The sequence below is a fragment of the Anolis carolinensis genome, chromosome 5 (assembly GCF_035594765.1).
Source record: "Anolis carolinensis isolate JA03-04 chromosome 5, rAnoCar3.1.pri, whole genome shotgun sequence".
Taxonomy (NCBI): domain Eukaryota; kingdom Metazoa; phylum Chordata; class Lepidosauria; order Squamata; family Dactyloidae; genus Anolis; species Anolis carolinensis.
Window position 1 is genome coordinate 70664857 of NC_085845.1, and position 13331 is coordinate 70678187.

The 13331-nt window shown below is 42.1% G+C and overlaps 1 protein-coding gene across 1 annotated transcript in view; it reads left to right on the forward strand.

Moving 5' to 3' along the window:
- The window catches only part of fgl1 (fibrinogen like 1), a 75335-nt gene that overhangs the window by 34499 nt on the left and 27505 nt on the right, over positions 1 to 13331 (forward strand). The window contains exons 5-7 of the mRNA XM_003221637.4: positions 3012 to 3109; positions 7506 to 7594; positions 9478 to 9665. Of these exons, the coding sequence (XP_003221685.2) occupies positions 3012 to 3109; positions 7506 to 7594; positions 9478 to 9665 (375 nt within the window). The remainder of the gene's footprint in view (positions 1 to 3011; positions 3110 to 7505; positions 7595 to 9477; positions 9666 to 13331) is intronic.

A 13331-nucleotide genomic window follows, 5' to 3' on the forward strand; every position in this document is an offset into this window, starting at 1 on the left:
GGCGAATAAACCCCTTGGCTAAATTTTCATCTAGAAACTCCCGCAAAGCTTGCCTTTCCGGTACAGTTAAGGCATACAGCCTCCCTGCTGGCAATTTCGCACCTTCTGCCAACTTGATGGCGCAATCATATGGCCTGTGCGGTGGTAATTTGTCCGCTTCTCTTTTACAAAATACATCAGAGAACTCCCCATACTCAGCAGGCACTCCCTCCATATCAGAATGAGTAACATTTAGAGTGCAACAATCCTGCCTCTTTAAGATCACTTTACGTGTCGCCCAATCTACTTGTGGGTTTACTACAGCTAGCCAATCCATCCCCAGGATCACATCATATCTAGGCAAGCTCGTAATATCCCACACAAACGTTCCCGTTACTCCCTGCACCTCCCACGTTACTGCTGAGGTTTCATGGTTAACCACCCCAGTCTCCAGCAGTCTCCCATCTGCTCCTTCCACCCACACGTCGCATGCCTTGCGCACTCTAGGAATGCCATGCTTCTTAGCAAACTCAATATCTACATAAGAGACCGTAGCCCCTGAGTCCAGCAGTGCCAAAGTAGAAACAAGTTCCCTTCCCCCAACAGATAATGTAATGGGTACGAAAACATGCTTCCTCCCCTCAGTTGACTGCTTGAGGAGCCCTAGTGCGTTGGACTCACGTCGCACTAGGGCTGGCCTTTTCCCGAAAGCTGGGAAGGTTTCACATTACAATTTTTGGCAAAATGCCCAGCATTCCCACAGTACAAACACAAGCCCAGCTGCCTCCTACGGCTCTTTTCCTCTGTAGACAGCTTTTTAAAGACCCCAAGCTCCATAGGCTCTTCCCCCATCACCACAGGTGCCCTGGTTACATGCATGGGTGGCGCACACATTGCTTTTGAGTGTTTACGAGCCTCGAACCTTGCGTCTAAACGCAGCACCTTAGCTACTAAGGCGTCCCAACTTTCAGCCGGCTCCAAGCGTGCTAATTCATCCTGGAGCATATCACTTAACCCGGCAGTAAATAAAAGCATGAATGCATTTTCCCCCCAATCCAGCTGGTGGCGATACAGGTTAAACTTATTTAAGTAATCCAAAACAGTCCCCTTTCCCTGTTTCAACCGATACAGAGCCCACCCAGCGTTCTCCGTGCGGAGAGGATCCCCAAAAGTATCAGTTAACAACTTTTTGAAATTATTCAAATTGTCCTTGACTGGGTCATTTCCCAAAATTAAATTAGTGGCCCATTGTCCTGCGGGACCGGTCAACAAACTCAAAATAAAGGCCACCTTGCTAGTGTCTGTAGGAAAAGCATGAGCACTGAGCTGAGAAAAATAAAGCTCCACTTGTGCCAAAAAGGTTGGCAACTTGCACCTGGTTCCGTCAAAGCGTTCAGGAGTCAAAACATGTCCTTTCACAGCATGAGCTGTTTGGCTAACGGTAAAAGCCGTTTGCAATTGGTCAAATTTGGCCCTTAACTCATCCATCGTCTTCCTGACGGGTTTATTGCTGCAATAAACTTTTTATGGGCGTTGGGCAATCTGTCAAGGACAGAACGCCACAAGATTCAAAGTAACAGAGTTTATTAGATTACAGAACTCAAAAAATGCCCGTAAAACACAAGGGCCAGGCAGTATTTGCCTTTAGGAGCAAAAAGGGACAAAAGTAAATGTTCAAAAGATAAACCGGATTAAACCGGAGTTTAATCCGGGTAAAAACAAACTGCTTGCTTCAGCCTGGAGATAAACAAAACGAAAGCCAAGGAACAAAAGATACAAAGAATGCAACTAATTGGCAGCAGATTCCTCTCTGCTGCCAACACTGTGCTTAGAGTAACTTGCGTCGCTCCCACACACACACAGCAGACAGGATTCCCAACACGAGCAGATCAGCCAAGGATAGTAGCAGTAGAGTAGACCAGTTCCGTTCCGTAGATCAAAGCCAGAAGCAGACGTTTGTAGTTTTCCAAGTCCAAGAAAGGGGGGGGAAGACAAGCCGTGGTCAGTTCAGTCCGAGTTTTCAAAGCAGGAGATGGCGTCCGTCAAGAAGACGACGGAAGGTCAAGCTAATAAGAGTAAGCACAGGTTTGCACAAACAAATGCCCACACAATTCCTCCCGCCGTCTGACCCTGAATTCCAAAACAACTTACGTCTCAGCACAGGAAAACACACCAGTCTTCAGGAAAGCGTCCCACACACACAGATCCCAAGCGTTTGTCCAGATTACCTTGCCCAACGCAATTTGCAATTGCTCCCAAGCCCCATTTTATGCCAGTTACAAATCCTCATCACTGTCAGCTGTCCTCCTTAACCCGGGCGTTTCCTCATCACTTTCCTCGTCAGAGCTGGAACACCTCTGACTACGCCCAACAGCATCTCCAGCTGTGGATCCCGTCCCATCCCTCCAGCTAAGCCATGGGTCTAATCCTGAAGGTCCCCATTCATCTTCTATCCCATCATGGCCAGTGGCACCCAATTCCTCCCTTACCCGAGTCCAATCCATCTCATCCTCCTCCGAGCTAACCAGCCCCTCCTCCATTCTCTCCGTAAACCCCTCGAAAGACTCTTCGTCAGATGGTGCTGCAAATATGTCTCGCAGTCTTTTTCTCTCTCGCTCCTCGAGAGTATCTGACTCTCGAGGAGTCTTACGCCCACGTCTGTCAGTAACAGAGCCATGAGGCTCAATCATAACACACAGTGACTGGCAGGGCATATATTAAACATAATATCACTTGCTGGACTTTCAGTTTTGTTGGGTTTAATGCAGATATACTGAATTATATCAGACCGCTATATGCTTTTCAGAACTCACAAATCTACAACTCTGTTCAAGAAGCCTGAGCAACCAGTGGCTAGATGTTTTAACTTGAAACATACAGCCTGTAGTATCTGTCATAAAGCACGCCATAAGTATTATTTTGTTAGTGATTTGGCATTGTTAGATGTCTGTGCAATCTGAAAGATTATTTTTAAGACCATTTGATAATTCACTTTGCATTGGATGAAACAAAGATGTACACTTTATTTTCAGAGACTGGGCTGAATATGAACAAGGTTTTGGTGATTTTACTTCACCAGCTGGCGAATATTGGCTTGGAAATAAAAATCTCCATTATCTGACTTCTCAAGGTAAGATCTGTACCGTTAATGTTCGTTAGGAAAAAAGAAATCAGTGAGGATAAGAAAATCTGTGGAACACTAATCTGGAACCAATTGTATGACTTCTCTGTAGACCCAGGTCAATGAAACATCATCATATATGTATGTGTCTTTCTCAAAACCAGCTTTGCATTAGGCAGTATAAGGCAGCAACTGCAGGCAGATTTTACTAGTGGGCAGGATGTAATGTCAAAGTGTCAGCTGACACACTTGTATGTATCTGACACATAGCCTGCTATGATCAGGTGCAGTTGAGTATGCTGACAGTGTTGAAGCAAAATCCAGCAATTGACTTTTATACAAGGAACTGGGAGAAGTATCTTCTTGTCCTCTGAGACAGCAGCAAAATGTTTTGGCAAAGAATAAAGGCACAACCTTGACATACAGACTTCCTAGTTTTTCTACAGATAAACTTCTTTTAAGCAACCATATTAAATTCATGTATATATACAAGTTGGATTTGTATCAATCTAAAGGCCAACATTGTCAAGACCCAGGCTACAGAACACCAATAACCATGCGCAGAGGCCGGATTCTATCTAATATCTTTATTATAGGAATATATAAAGTCAATAAAAACAAGTGAAGAATATAGTTCAGAAGTAGACCTTTCAGGAAAGGTCAAATATAGTCCAGGAAAACAATGTCCAATATGAGATATTAGAGTGCAAAGTTATAATCCACTTAACCGAAACACACACTATTTGGCAAGCAATAGTGTGGGGAACTGTCCATAGTCTTTCGAGGCTTAAGGTAAATCCGAAGGAAACTGGAAAACAAGGCTTGAAACTAGGAAGCAAGGTCCGTGTTAACACGCAAGGCAAGGCAAGACTTGAAACTTGGCAAGATCAAACTTGAAACAAGGCAAACATGAAACAATAACTGAATCCATAGAAGTCCGTGGAACAAGGCAAGGCTGGAAACTTGATCCGGGAAACAGGGAACTGGAGTACGAAGTCTACACACGATCTCACTCCTCCAGCTGACGAATTGACTCCGCAAGGTTTCCTTCGCGGGAAAACCCCTAAATAGGGTCTCGTTTCCCGCCAGAAGAACACTTTCCCTGGAGAACTAGAAGTGAAACCCAACTCTGTCCAGATGCATGACTCCTTAGAATTTCCCAAGGGAAGCAGAGCTAATCAGCTAATTGTTTGGCTGCGATTCTGGCGCTCCGGCGATTCGCCTCCCTCGCGCCTCTATCTCTATTATAATTGTCCTTTCGAGAAAACGGGGGAGAATTCTGCCCAAGGCTTGTTTGGCTGACTTCTTGAGGGCAAACATCCTCCAGGTGCAGGGGCTCCGTTTCTGGCTGAAACGGTGGAAATCCCATGTTTTCCTCCTCGTCTGCCACAATAGTACTAGGAACAGGACTACAAGGCCCATGAGACATCACAAACATGCAACAAGGACTATCATTATACCATGTTTCCCCGAAAATAAGACAGTGTCTTATATTAATTTTTGCTCCCAAAGATGCGCTAGGTCTTATTTTCAGGCGATGTCTTATTTTTCCATGAAGAAGAATTCACATTTATTGTTGAACAAAAAAAAAATGAACATTTATTATATACTGTACAGTAGTTGTCATCACAAAGCAGCATAACCAGACAAATTGAATCCTATCAAGAATTTCTTGTTACTACCAATATTTCCATGTACAACGTTCTATGGTACATACATTTACCGACCCTGCATGCTCTGGTCTTCTGTTCATTGGGCATGCTTCCAAACAAAAAACTTTGCTAGGTCTTACTTTCAGGGGAGGCCTTATATTTAGCAATTCAGCAAAATCTCTACTAGGTCTTATTTTCTGGGGATGTCTTATTTTAGGGGAAACAGGGTACCAAAGGGGCTAAAGAAAATGATACTGACAATAATCAGTTCTGGAAAACTGTTGAAAATAATGAGTTATCAACATTTGTATATTATGATTCGTGAATTGAATGGGGTCTAGATAAGGCCTGCCTTTTGTTTTCACCATGTTCTATTTTTCTTTGGTCTCAACCTTTTGATTCCTTTTTACCTGGAGATGACAATTGCTCTTTCTCTCCAGAAGTTTGTTCATCCCTTTGTTTTTATTTATGTGGGAAGGAACATCTATGCAGCTCCAACCCCAACAATGGATGCTAACTTAAGACCACACGTGAGAGCCAACTTTTTGGGGCTCTTCTATGTTGAGGTCATTTCCTTTTTCTTATCTCTTTTCTTAAAATGGATGTCCTGAAACTCTTTCTACTACAAGTTTATATTGAACATGCCTTGTTGCGTTCTGATTACTATCGATACCAAATATTCCTACAAACATTTGATACCTTCATTGTCTTATAGCATCATCATATCATCATGACATGAATAAACTGTTACTAGGTCTTCTGAACCACAAACTCCAAAAGCTGCAGGCAGACATCACTTTTTCAGAGATACTCGCTTCTAATTCTTTCTACATGCCTTTCTTTTTTTATTCTGTCATCTCTGTAAAGTTTTCTCATCTCAGAGAGAAAAGTGATACATTTCAGCCCTGTTAGAGAGCTGAAGTTTGAAAGAGAATTCATTTCATGTAAAGTGTTTCACTAGTAACCGTTCATTCACATCATGATAAGGTCAACAACTTTCTTCTTACTGATAGCTTCTCGATGGCAGAGGCTTATAAGCATTGTGTCAGAATCTGATGGAATTGTGAAGCAACGCAACATCACATGGTAACCGCACAAGCCATGTCAGAATCATGATCTTGTGACTCTACACTTAGTCTGGATCCACATTAGAATAAGCTTCTTTATTTTAACCCTCTCTTCTGTAAGAAGAAAGAGTTTGTTCAACATTTTCAATCAGTACTAGAATTGTCATGGGTTTGTTTTGCTTTCATAAATGTGGAGATCTCATAGTGTTATATCAAGGCCAGAGTTAGTATGCATAGAATATTTTTGCCAACAAATAAGCGGGCTAAGCAGATATTACAGTTATACTAAAGTAGAGAAATATATTAGCATAATCCAGTTACTAGGCACATGATAAGCCAGTCTTCCCTAGGAACCCATTGCTGATAGCAGCATTTAAGCAAGCTACAGACCAGACTTCTTTAGTGCAGACACAGTCAATAGTACAAGCCATGTGCAGCATCCCAACTCTTTTTCAGCCACCAGAATACCCATATGTACAAATGGTATTTAACTATGTCCCAATCTGTTTTAAGCTGTGGGGTGGGAGGGTTTTCCTTCCAAAAATTGGAAGTGATTTTTTTTTTGGACTGGGATACATTCATGCCCCTTGGAAGTTGCCAGATCCTCTGTTAACATTACAGTTGAACTAAATAGCAATCTGTTCTCTGACTTGTCTCTTAGTTTAAAAGTCCAGAGAAAAACACCCTAGAACTATATTTTCTCAAATATATAGTTGGCCCTCCACATTTGAGGGTTAACATTTTATGGATTTGATTAGTCACTGATTTGATTGATATGATACGGAATTTCTAGGTTCTCAGACGGAAGTTGATCATAGTTGTGCTAGAGGACCTATAGACTCCTAGAAAGAACACCTCTTTATTAATCTCTTGGTCCTTTAGCACAACTCTATGATCAACTTCCAGTGAATGTTGAACACAGAATCACCCTGGATGAACTAGATATTCTAGGGAATGTGGAAGGCCAACTATATTGGACAAAATAAGTAATGAACCCAAGGTGTATGATTTCTTTACCCACTCTGACTGCAAGAAAGAGCAATGGAACACATGGGATCCATTCCAACTGTACAGCTATTACACAGAATTATTATTATTATTATTATTATTATTATTATTATTATTATTATTATTATTATTATTATTATTATAATAAAATATTATTATTCCACACAGAAATATAGAATTATTCCACTTTAATTGCTGTGACTCTTTCCCATGGAATGCTAAGATTTGCAGTTTAGGGAAGGTCATTTAGAGCCAGAGTGCTTCAATGCTTTACCAAACTACAAACCACAGGATAGAAGTGGAATAATAGCACTATAACTGTGTAGTGTGAATGGGGCCAAGGAATCAGCATGCTGACTTGTCCCCAGGAAGCCATAGGCTTATAGAACCTTTGCTTATTGTGATAAACCACTGATTGATAGAAAGAATTATCTGTTATGATAGTGGGCACAAATGTGCATGGATATTTGTGTATTTTTAATCTGTTCAAAGCATTTTAAGTAATTAAAGAATTAAGAGTGCCCCACAACAAAACATCAAGGACCAGTAGATCAGCATGATGCACATCTGTGGCAACCCCCCCCCCCCCCACACACACACACACACTTTTGATTTAATAAACTGTAAAGTTTCCTCTCCTCTGGATGCTTTATCCTCAGTATTGTTTTTTTCCCCCAGGGAATTATACCTTAAAAATTGATCTTTCTGATTTTTCGGGTGAACAACGCTTTGCACAATATGAAAATTTCCAGGTTGCCGATGAGCAGGTAACAAAGTTAACTTTAACAATGGAGAAATTTCAATTAGAAATCAGAATTTTGATATTATCTATGGAAAAATGTTCCATAACTACGAAATACGTTGAAGGGTAGGGTGTTTAGTGAAGAGGATGTCAGACATGGACCAGTAACTCCACAAGTCAAATCCCACTTTGATGATCTTCAGGAAGCCTTTATTTCTTGGTTTAACCTACTTCACAAAGTTATTGTAAGAATACAATTGGACCACCTCCATTCATATGTGTGACCCAGAATTCCCAGGTGGAAGGATAGAACTGTTGGGTTGATAAACAAATATATTTCAAAACCAAATATGATAAGGCACTATTTGATCAAGAGATGGACACTATTTGTTTATTTATTTACAGTATTTATATTCCGCTCTTCTCACCCTGAAGGGGACTCAGGATGGTTCACAGAACATACATATGCGGCAAACATTCAATGCCATTTTATACACAGACAAGACAGACAATTATACATAGAATAGAGATATATATAGGCTTTTCCAATTTTTGGCATCTTGGGGGCTTGTGCTCGGTTCTGGCCACTGGGGGGGGTGCTGTCGCTTTATCTCCCTGCCGAAGAGCTTTGTTCATAAACTTCCTCCTTTTTGATGAATCACCAGCATTTTTCAGGCCTTTTAAAATACCTCCCCACTTTTTAAAGCGGTACCTATTTACCTACTCACATTTTCGCTTTCGAATTGCTAGGTAGGTTAAAGCTGAGCTAAAGGTCAGGAGCTCACCCTGACTTTATGCACCACTACTTTATGACCCTGTTTTCTGTGGTTTATTCCTATTCCCTTTCTCACCTCGAGTTTTTTTTTTTAATTTTTTTTTTTAATTTTAGTTTTTAACCTAGTGTTCATGTGGCCCGCCCTTGGTTTAATTGTTCTTTTGATTTTGCTTGATGTAGTGTATATTATCTTTTATTGTATTGTTTAATGTGTTATGATTTGTTGTTTTGTTTATATTCTGTGATATTGTATTGTTCTGGGCATGGCCCCATGTAAGCCGCCCCGAGTCCCCGCTGGGGAGATGGTGGTGGGGTATAAATAAAGTTTATTATTATTTATTATTATCCAGTCTTCGAATTGTCAACCTTTTGACTGACAAGATTTACTGCAGCTGGAGGTTAACGTGCTGTGTTAAAGCCAGGCCCACTATAATTTGGGGAGGGTTACTCTGATTTGGCATTTAAGCTACCTTATTTTGGCCAAATGTTGAATCATTCACAAAATCAGGTTTTCTATCCAAAGTTTTGCAACCAGTCAGTTGATAGTACAAAGAGTATTCTTATAGGATTTCATGGAGCCCCCGGTGGTGCAATGGGTTAAACCCTTGTGCTGGCAGGACTGCTGACCAATAGGTTGGCGGTTCGAATCTGGGGAGAACGGGTGAGCTCCCTCTGTCAGCTCCAGCTCCCCATGTGGGGGCATGAGAGAAGCTTCCCACAAGGATGGTAAAACATCAAACATCCAGGCATCCCCTGGGCAACATACTTGCAGATGGCCAATTCTCTCACAACAGAAACGACTTGCAGTTTCTCAAGTCGCTCCTAACACAGAAAAAAAGGGTTTCCTATTGGAAATCTGATTTGTGCAGGCAAACAACATCTTGTGTTAAATCCAGAGCAGCCCTGTTGAAATCAAACTTAAATTAGCCATGACTCACTTAAGTTTCAGTAATTGAACTATTGGATCAAACTTTTTTTTCCCTTTGATCCTTACTTTCAGTATCACTGCACGTTGAATGAAATTGAATGACATATTTGTATTTATTTTAAAAATCAGATTGGTTTATGCCTGAAATTGTGGGTTGTTTATATGGTTCTACTATGTATTTTGCCTTCTTCAAACCTTTCACTAGAGTTCCTACACAATGAATTGTGGACGATATTCTGGAACAGCAGGAGACTCCCTCACTGGAGGATTTCACCCTGAAGTCAAATGGTGGGCAAATCATCAAGGAATGAAATTCAGTACAAAAGACAGGGATAATGACAACTATGAAAATAACTGTGCAGAAGAAGATAATGCTGGCTGGTGGTTTAACAGGTTGGATAACTTTTCGTCTTACTTCTTTTCAAAATATTTTTCTCTTATTTTGACTTTAAACTTGTTTATACCAAGACAAAAAGTCTATATACAGATCGCAGCCACTCAGCTCAACCCAGTGGTAGGACAGACCCACTTTCTACCCCATCTGCTTTGGTACAGCAGTTCAAAAATATCTCATTTCCCCATTAAAGCTGCAATTCTCTGCATACTTATTTGCTGATAAGTTGCATTGAATTTGTGGAACTTTACTTCTGATTCCAACTGGAAAACTTTACATTTTTGGAATATCAATTCCAGAATCTTCTAGGAGTTGACTATGCTATGTCAGGGATTCTGGGAGCTTTAATTCAAAAATATAACTTTCCACAGCTCTGTGCCTCCAGCTCTGCATTTGAGTCAGAATTCTTTAGGGCTGATGCTGGTACAGAGAAAGTGATTACAGCAAAGAACTGCTTTAATCTACTGGTATTCAGGTAATAATAAAACTATAATAACAAAACTTTATTTGTATACTGCTCTATCTCCCCGAAGGGACTTAGGGCAGTTTCCAACATAGGTAAAGTATTCAATGACCAACACAGAAACATACAACATAGCCATAATAAAAAAAAACATATTTCTATTAAAACAATCAAACACATTTAAAATTAGAAGCCAATTCCAGTACTACTCTAGTGGGTGAAGTTCAACTTCCAATGGTCAGAATTTCAGGGTGGGCCAAGACAACTATGAGAGGCTGAGCCAGGGCTAGTGCAATTAAGTAACATAGGGCCGGAAGCAGGTAAAGTGCAAACTGGTGGCCAGGATAGGGCCTGGACTACTCAATTCCAAGGCCTGTTGAGCAGTTATAGGAGCACTAGGCTAGTATAAGGTCTCGTAGGGCCGGGAAAGTAGGTAAAGAGCAAAGCAGGGTTCTAGCTAGTGGCCAGGGAAAGGTCTGGGCCTAATCATTTTCAGGTCCCTGCAGAAGGACGGGACCTGTCATCTCTCTGGGGAGGGCGTTCCAAAGGCGGGAGGCCACCACCAAGAAAGCTCTCTCCTTCAGCCCCACTATGCTTGGGGTGGTGGGAGCAAGAGAAGGGCCTCCCCGGTAGATCTAAGAGTCTGCGCCTGTTCATAGGGGGAGATGCAATCGCGGAGACAGGCGGGGCCCAAACCATTTAACATCAGCAAAGTGATTCAGAAGATAACATTGTGCAGTCCCTATTGATCTTCAAGCCCGCTCTGCTAACTAGCTTTCTATGATAAATTCTACAAAACAAGATTGTCAAGAAACCATAATGAGTAGAGCAAAAGAAAAGCAAGTATTCCTGCAAGACCAACAGAAACAGAGTTGCCTTATACTGAATTTAGTTATTTGGTTCACGAATCCAATATTGGCAACTTAGACTGGCAGCAGCTCAGCAATATTTAATGAAATACTTTCCTAGCCCTGCCTGGGGGTGCCTGGTGTTTCATCATTCAGCTACTAACCAGTTTGGGCTCTCTTCACTATCCAAAATCATATGCATGCGTTCAGGATAGGATGGTGGTATTCAGGTTGGTATGTGACCTTGGAGTTCTCAGGTTGAAATGCAATGCTGGCAGGATGGAAGATTTAGTGTGTGAGATCAGATTGTACTTGGCTGAACCACCATTGTCATCATAAAATTACATTTAATATAAGCAGCTAACATCAGAAACAATTGTAGTATTGTTAAATATATTTGAAATACATTGTAAACAACCTGGGGTGGGCACAGGAAGGACTAAAATGTAGTTTACAGTTAATTTCACTGATTTAAATTAAATTGTACTCATTTGAAATATACATTTCACTCAATCTTTGGTTCTCTTTGCTACACAATGAATGGGTTGATTGACAATCTGCACCCGTGAATCAGATTGATGAGTACATATCTCACCATTTACCATTCATTGCCCAGGTGTGATGAGTCATGGGCCATGTAGTCCCGTTCATGGCACTGTAGTCCCAGATGAAGAGGAGAACTTGGGTTTTTCACCGTCTCAGTCAGAATTGGAACCTTCCCAGCCAGATTTGGGAACCTTGCACCTGCAAGAGATTTGTCTTCCAGAAATCTGTCAAACAAGCCCTGAGTCTAAATCTCCTGTGTTTTCTCGCCACGAGTTTTGTAAACATCAGAGAGCAGTTCAAGCGGCCTCTCGTAGGAGTGCTAGGATAGCTGCTAAGAATTCAGCTGATTAAGCCTGCTTTCCATGGGAAACCTTAAGGAGTCATGCATCTGGACTCAGAGATTAGCTTTCGTTTCTAGTTCCCCAGAGAACTGCTCTTTGGTGGGAAAACTAGACCCTATTTAGGTGTTTTACCCACAAAGGCATCTTGCGGAGTCAATTCGTCAGCAACTGGAGTAGTGTGTGTGGACAGCTACTCCGCTTCCAAGCCTTGTTTCCTGATTCAAGCCTTCGTTTTCCAGCCTTGTTCTTCCACGGATTTTGCCTTGCTTTCCAAGACCCAGCCTTGCCTTGTTTCCCGGATTTTGCCTTGCTTTCCAAGACCCAGCCTTGCCTTGTTTCCCGGATTTTGCCAAGTAAATACCACGGATCTTGTTCTTGTTCCTCGTTCCTTGCTGTCTTGTATTCAAGCCTTGTTTTTTCCGAGAGTCAAGTTACTTCCTAGCCTCGTTAAGTTCTTGGACTAAAGGACCTTGTCATCTCCCCTCACTTTGCCTGGCAAAGTGAGTGTTTCGGTTATTGGATTACAACTTTGGACCTTAATATTTCATATTGGACATTGTTTCTTTGGACTAATTTTGACCTTTCCTGAAAGGTCTAATTCTGGACTATTTTCTACACTTGTTTTTATTAACTTTATATACTCCTTCAATAAAGATATTAGATAGATTCTGGCCTCTGTGTATGGTTATTGGTGCCCTGCAGCCGGGTCGTGACAGTTTGACTCCGCCACCCTAAGCACCAATTAACCTAGGCCAGAATGTCTACCGGAGCCGGACCGGGAGGCCAGCCGCTCAGCTACACCATCGACAAGGAGGAAGTGGACCGCATCCGTGATAAGCTCAATGCGCAGGAGGGAGAAATAAAGGGATTGAAGGAACGCGGAATCCGACTCCCGGCCCTGGCATTGCCAACCAAGTTTTCTGGAGAAGCTTCTAAGGTTCATGTTTTCCGTCGCCAATGCCAAGCTTATCTAGAGGCCCGTGCTGCCGAGTTTCCCCAAGAAGACATCAAGGTGGCGTGGATTTACAGCCTTTTAGACGGGCCAGCGGCCAACTGGGCGACGGCACTGTTCGACCAAGTTTCCCCACACCTAAGATCAGCGCAACATTTCTTGGATCACATTAAGGCGACTTGGGGGATTGAAGACAATTTGGAGGCAGCCGGCCATAAACTCCGGCGCCTCTCTCAGGGGGACAGACCCTTGTCCCAGTACATAGCCGAGTTCCGAGTGCTGGCCCACAGCACCGGATGGAATGATATAGCCCTCAGAGGACAATTTCGGGAGGGTCTCAACATCGAGATGTTGGAAGAAATTTCCAAAGTGGATCCCCCTCACTCTCTTGAAGCACTCATTGATCAATGTTTACGAGCTGAAGTCATGCTTGCCAACAGAAAACAATGGGTCCGAGGCCAGAGCGGTAGAGCTGGGGTGAAACCTCCCGCTCCCACCAGCGTCCAGCCGCATCC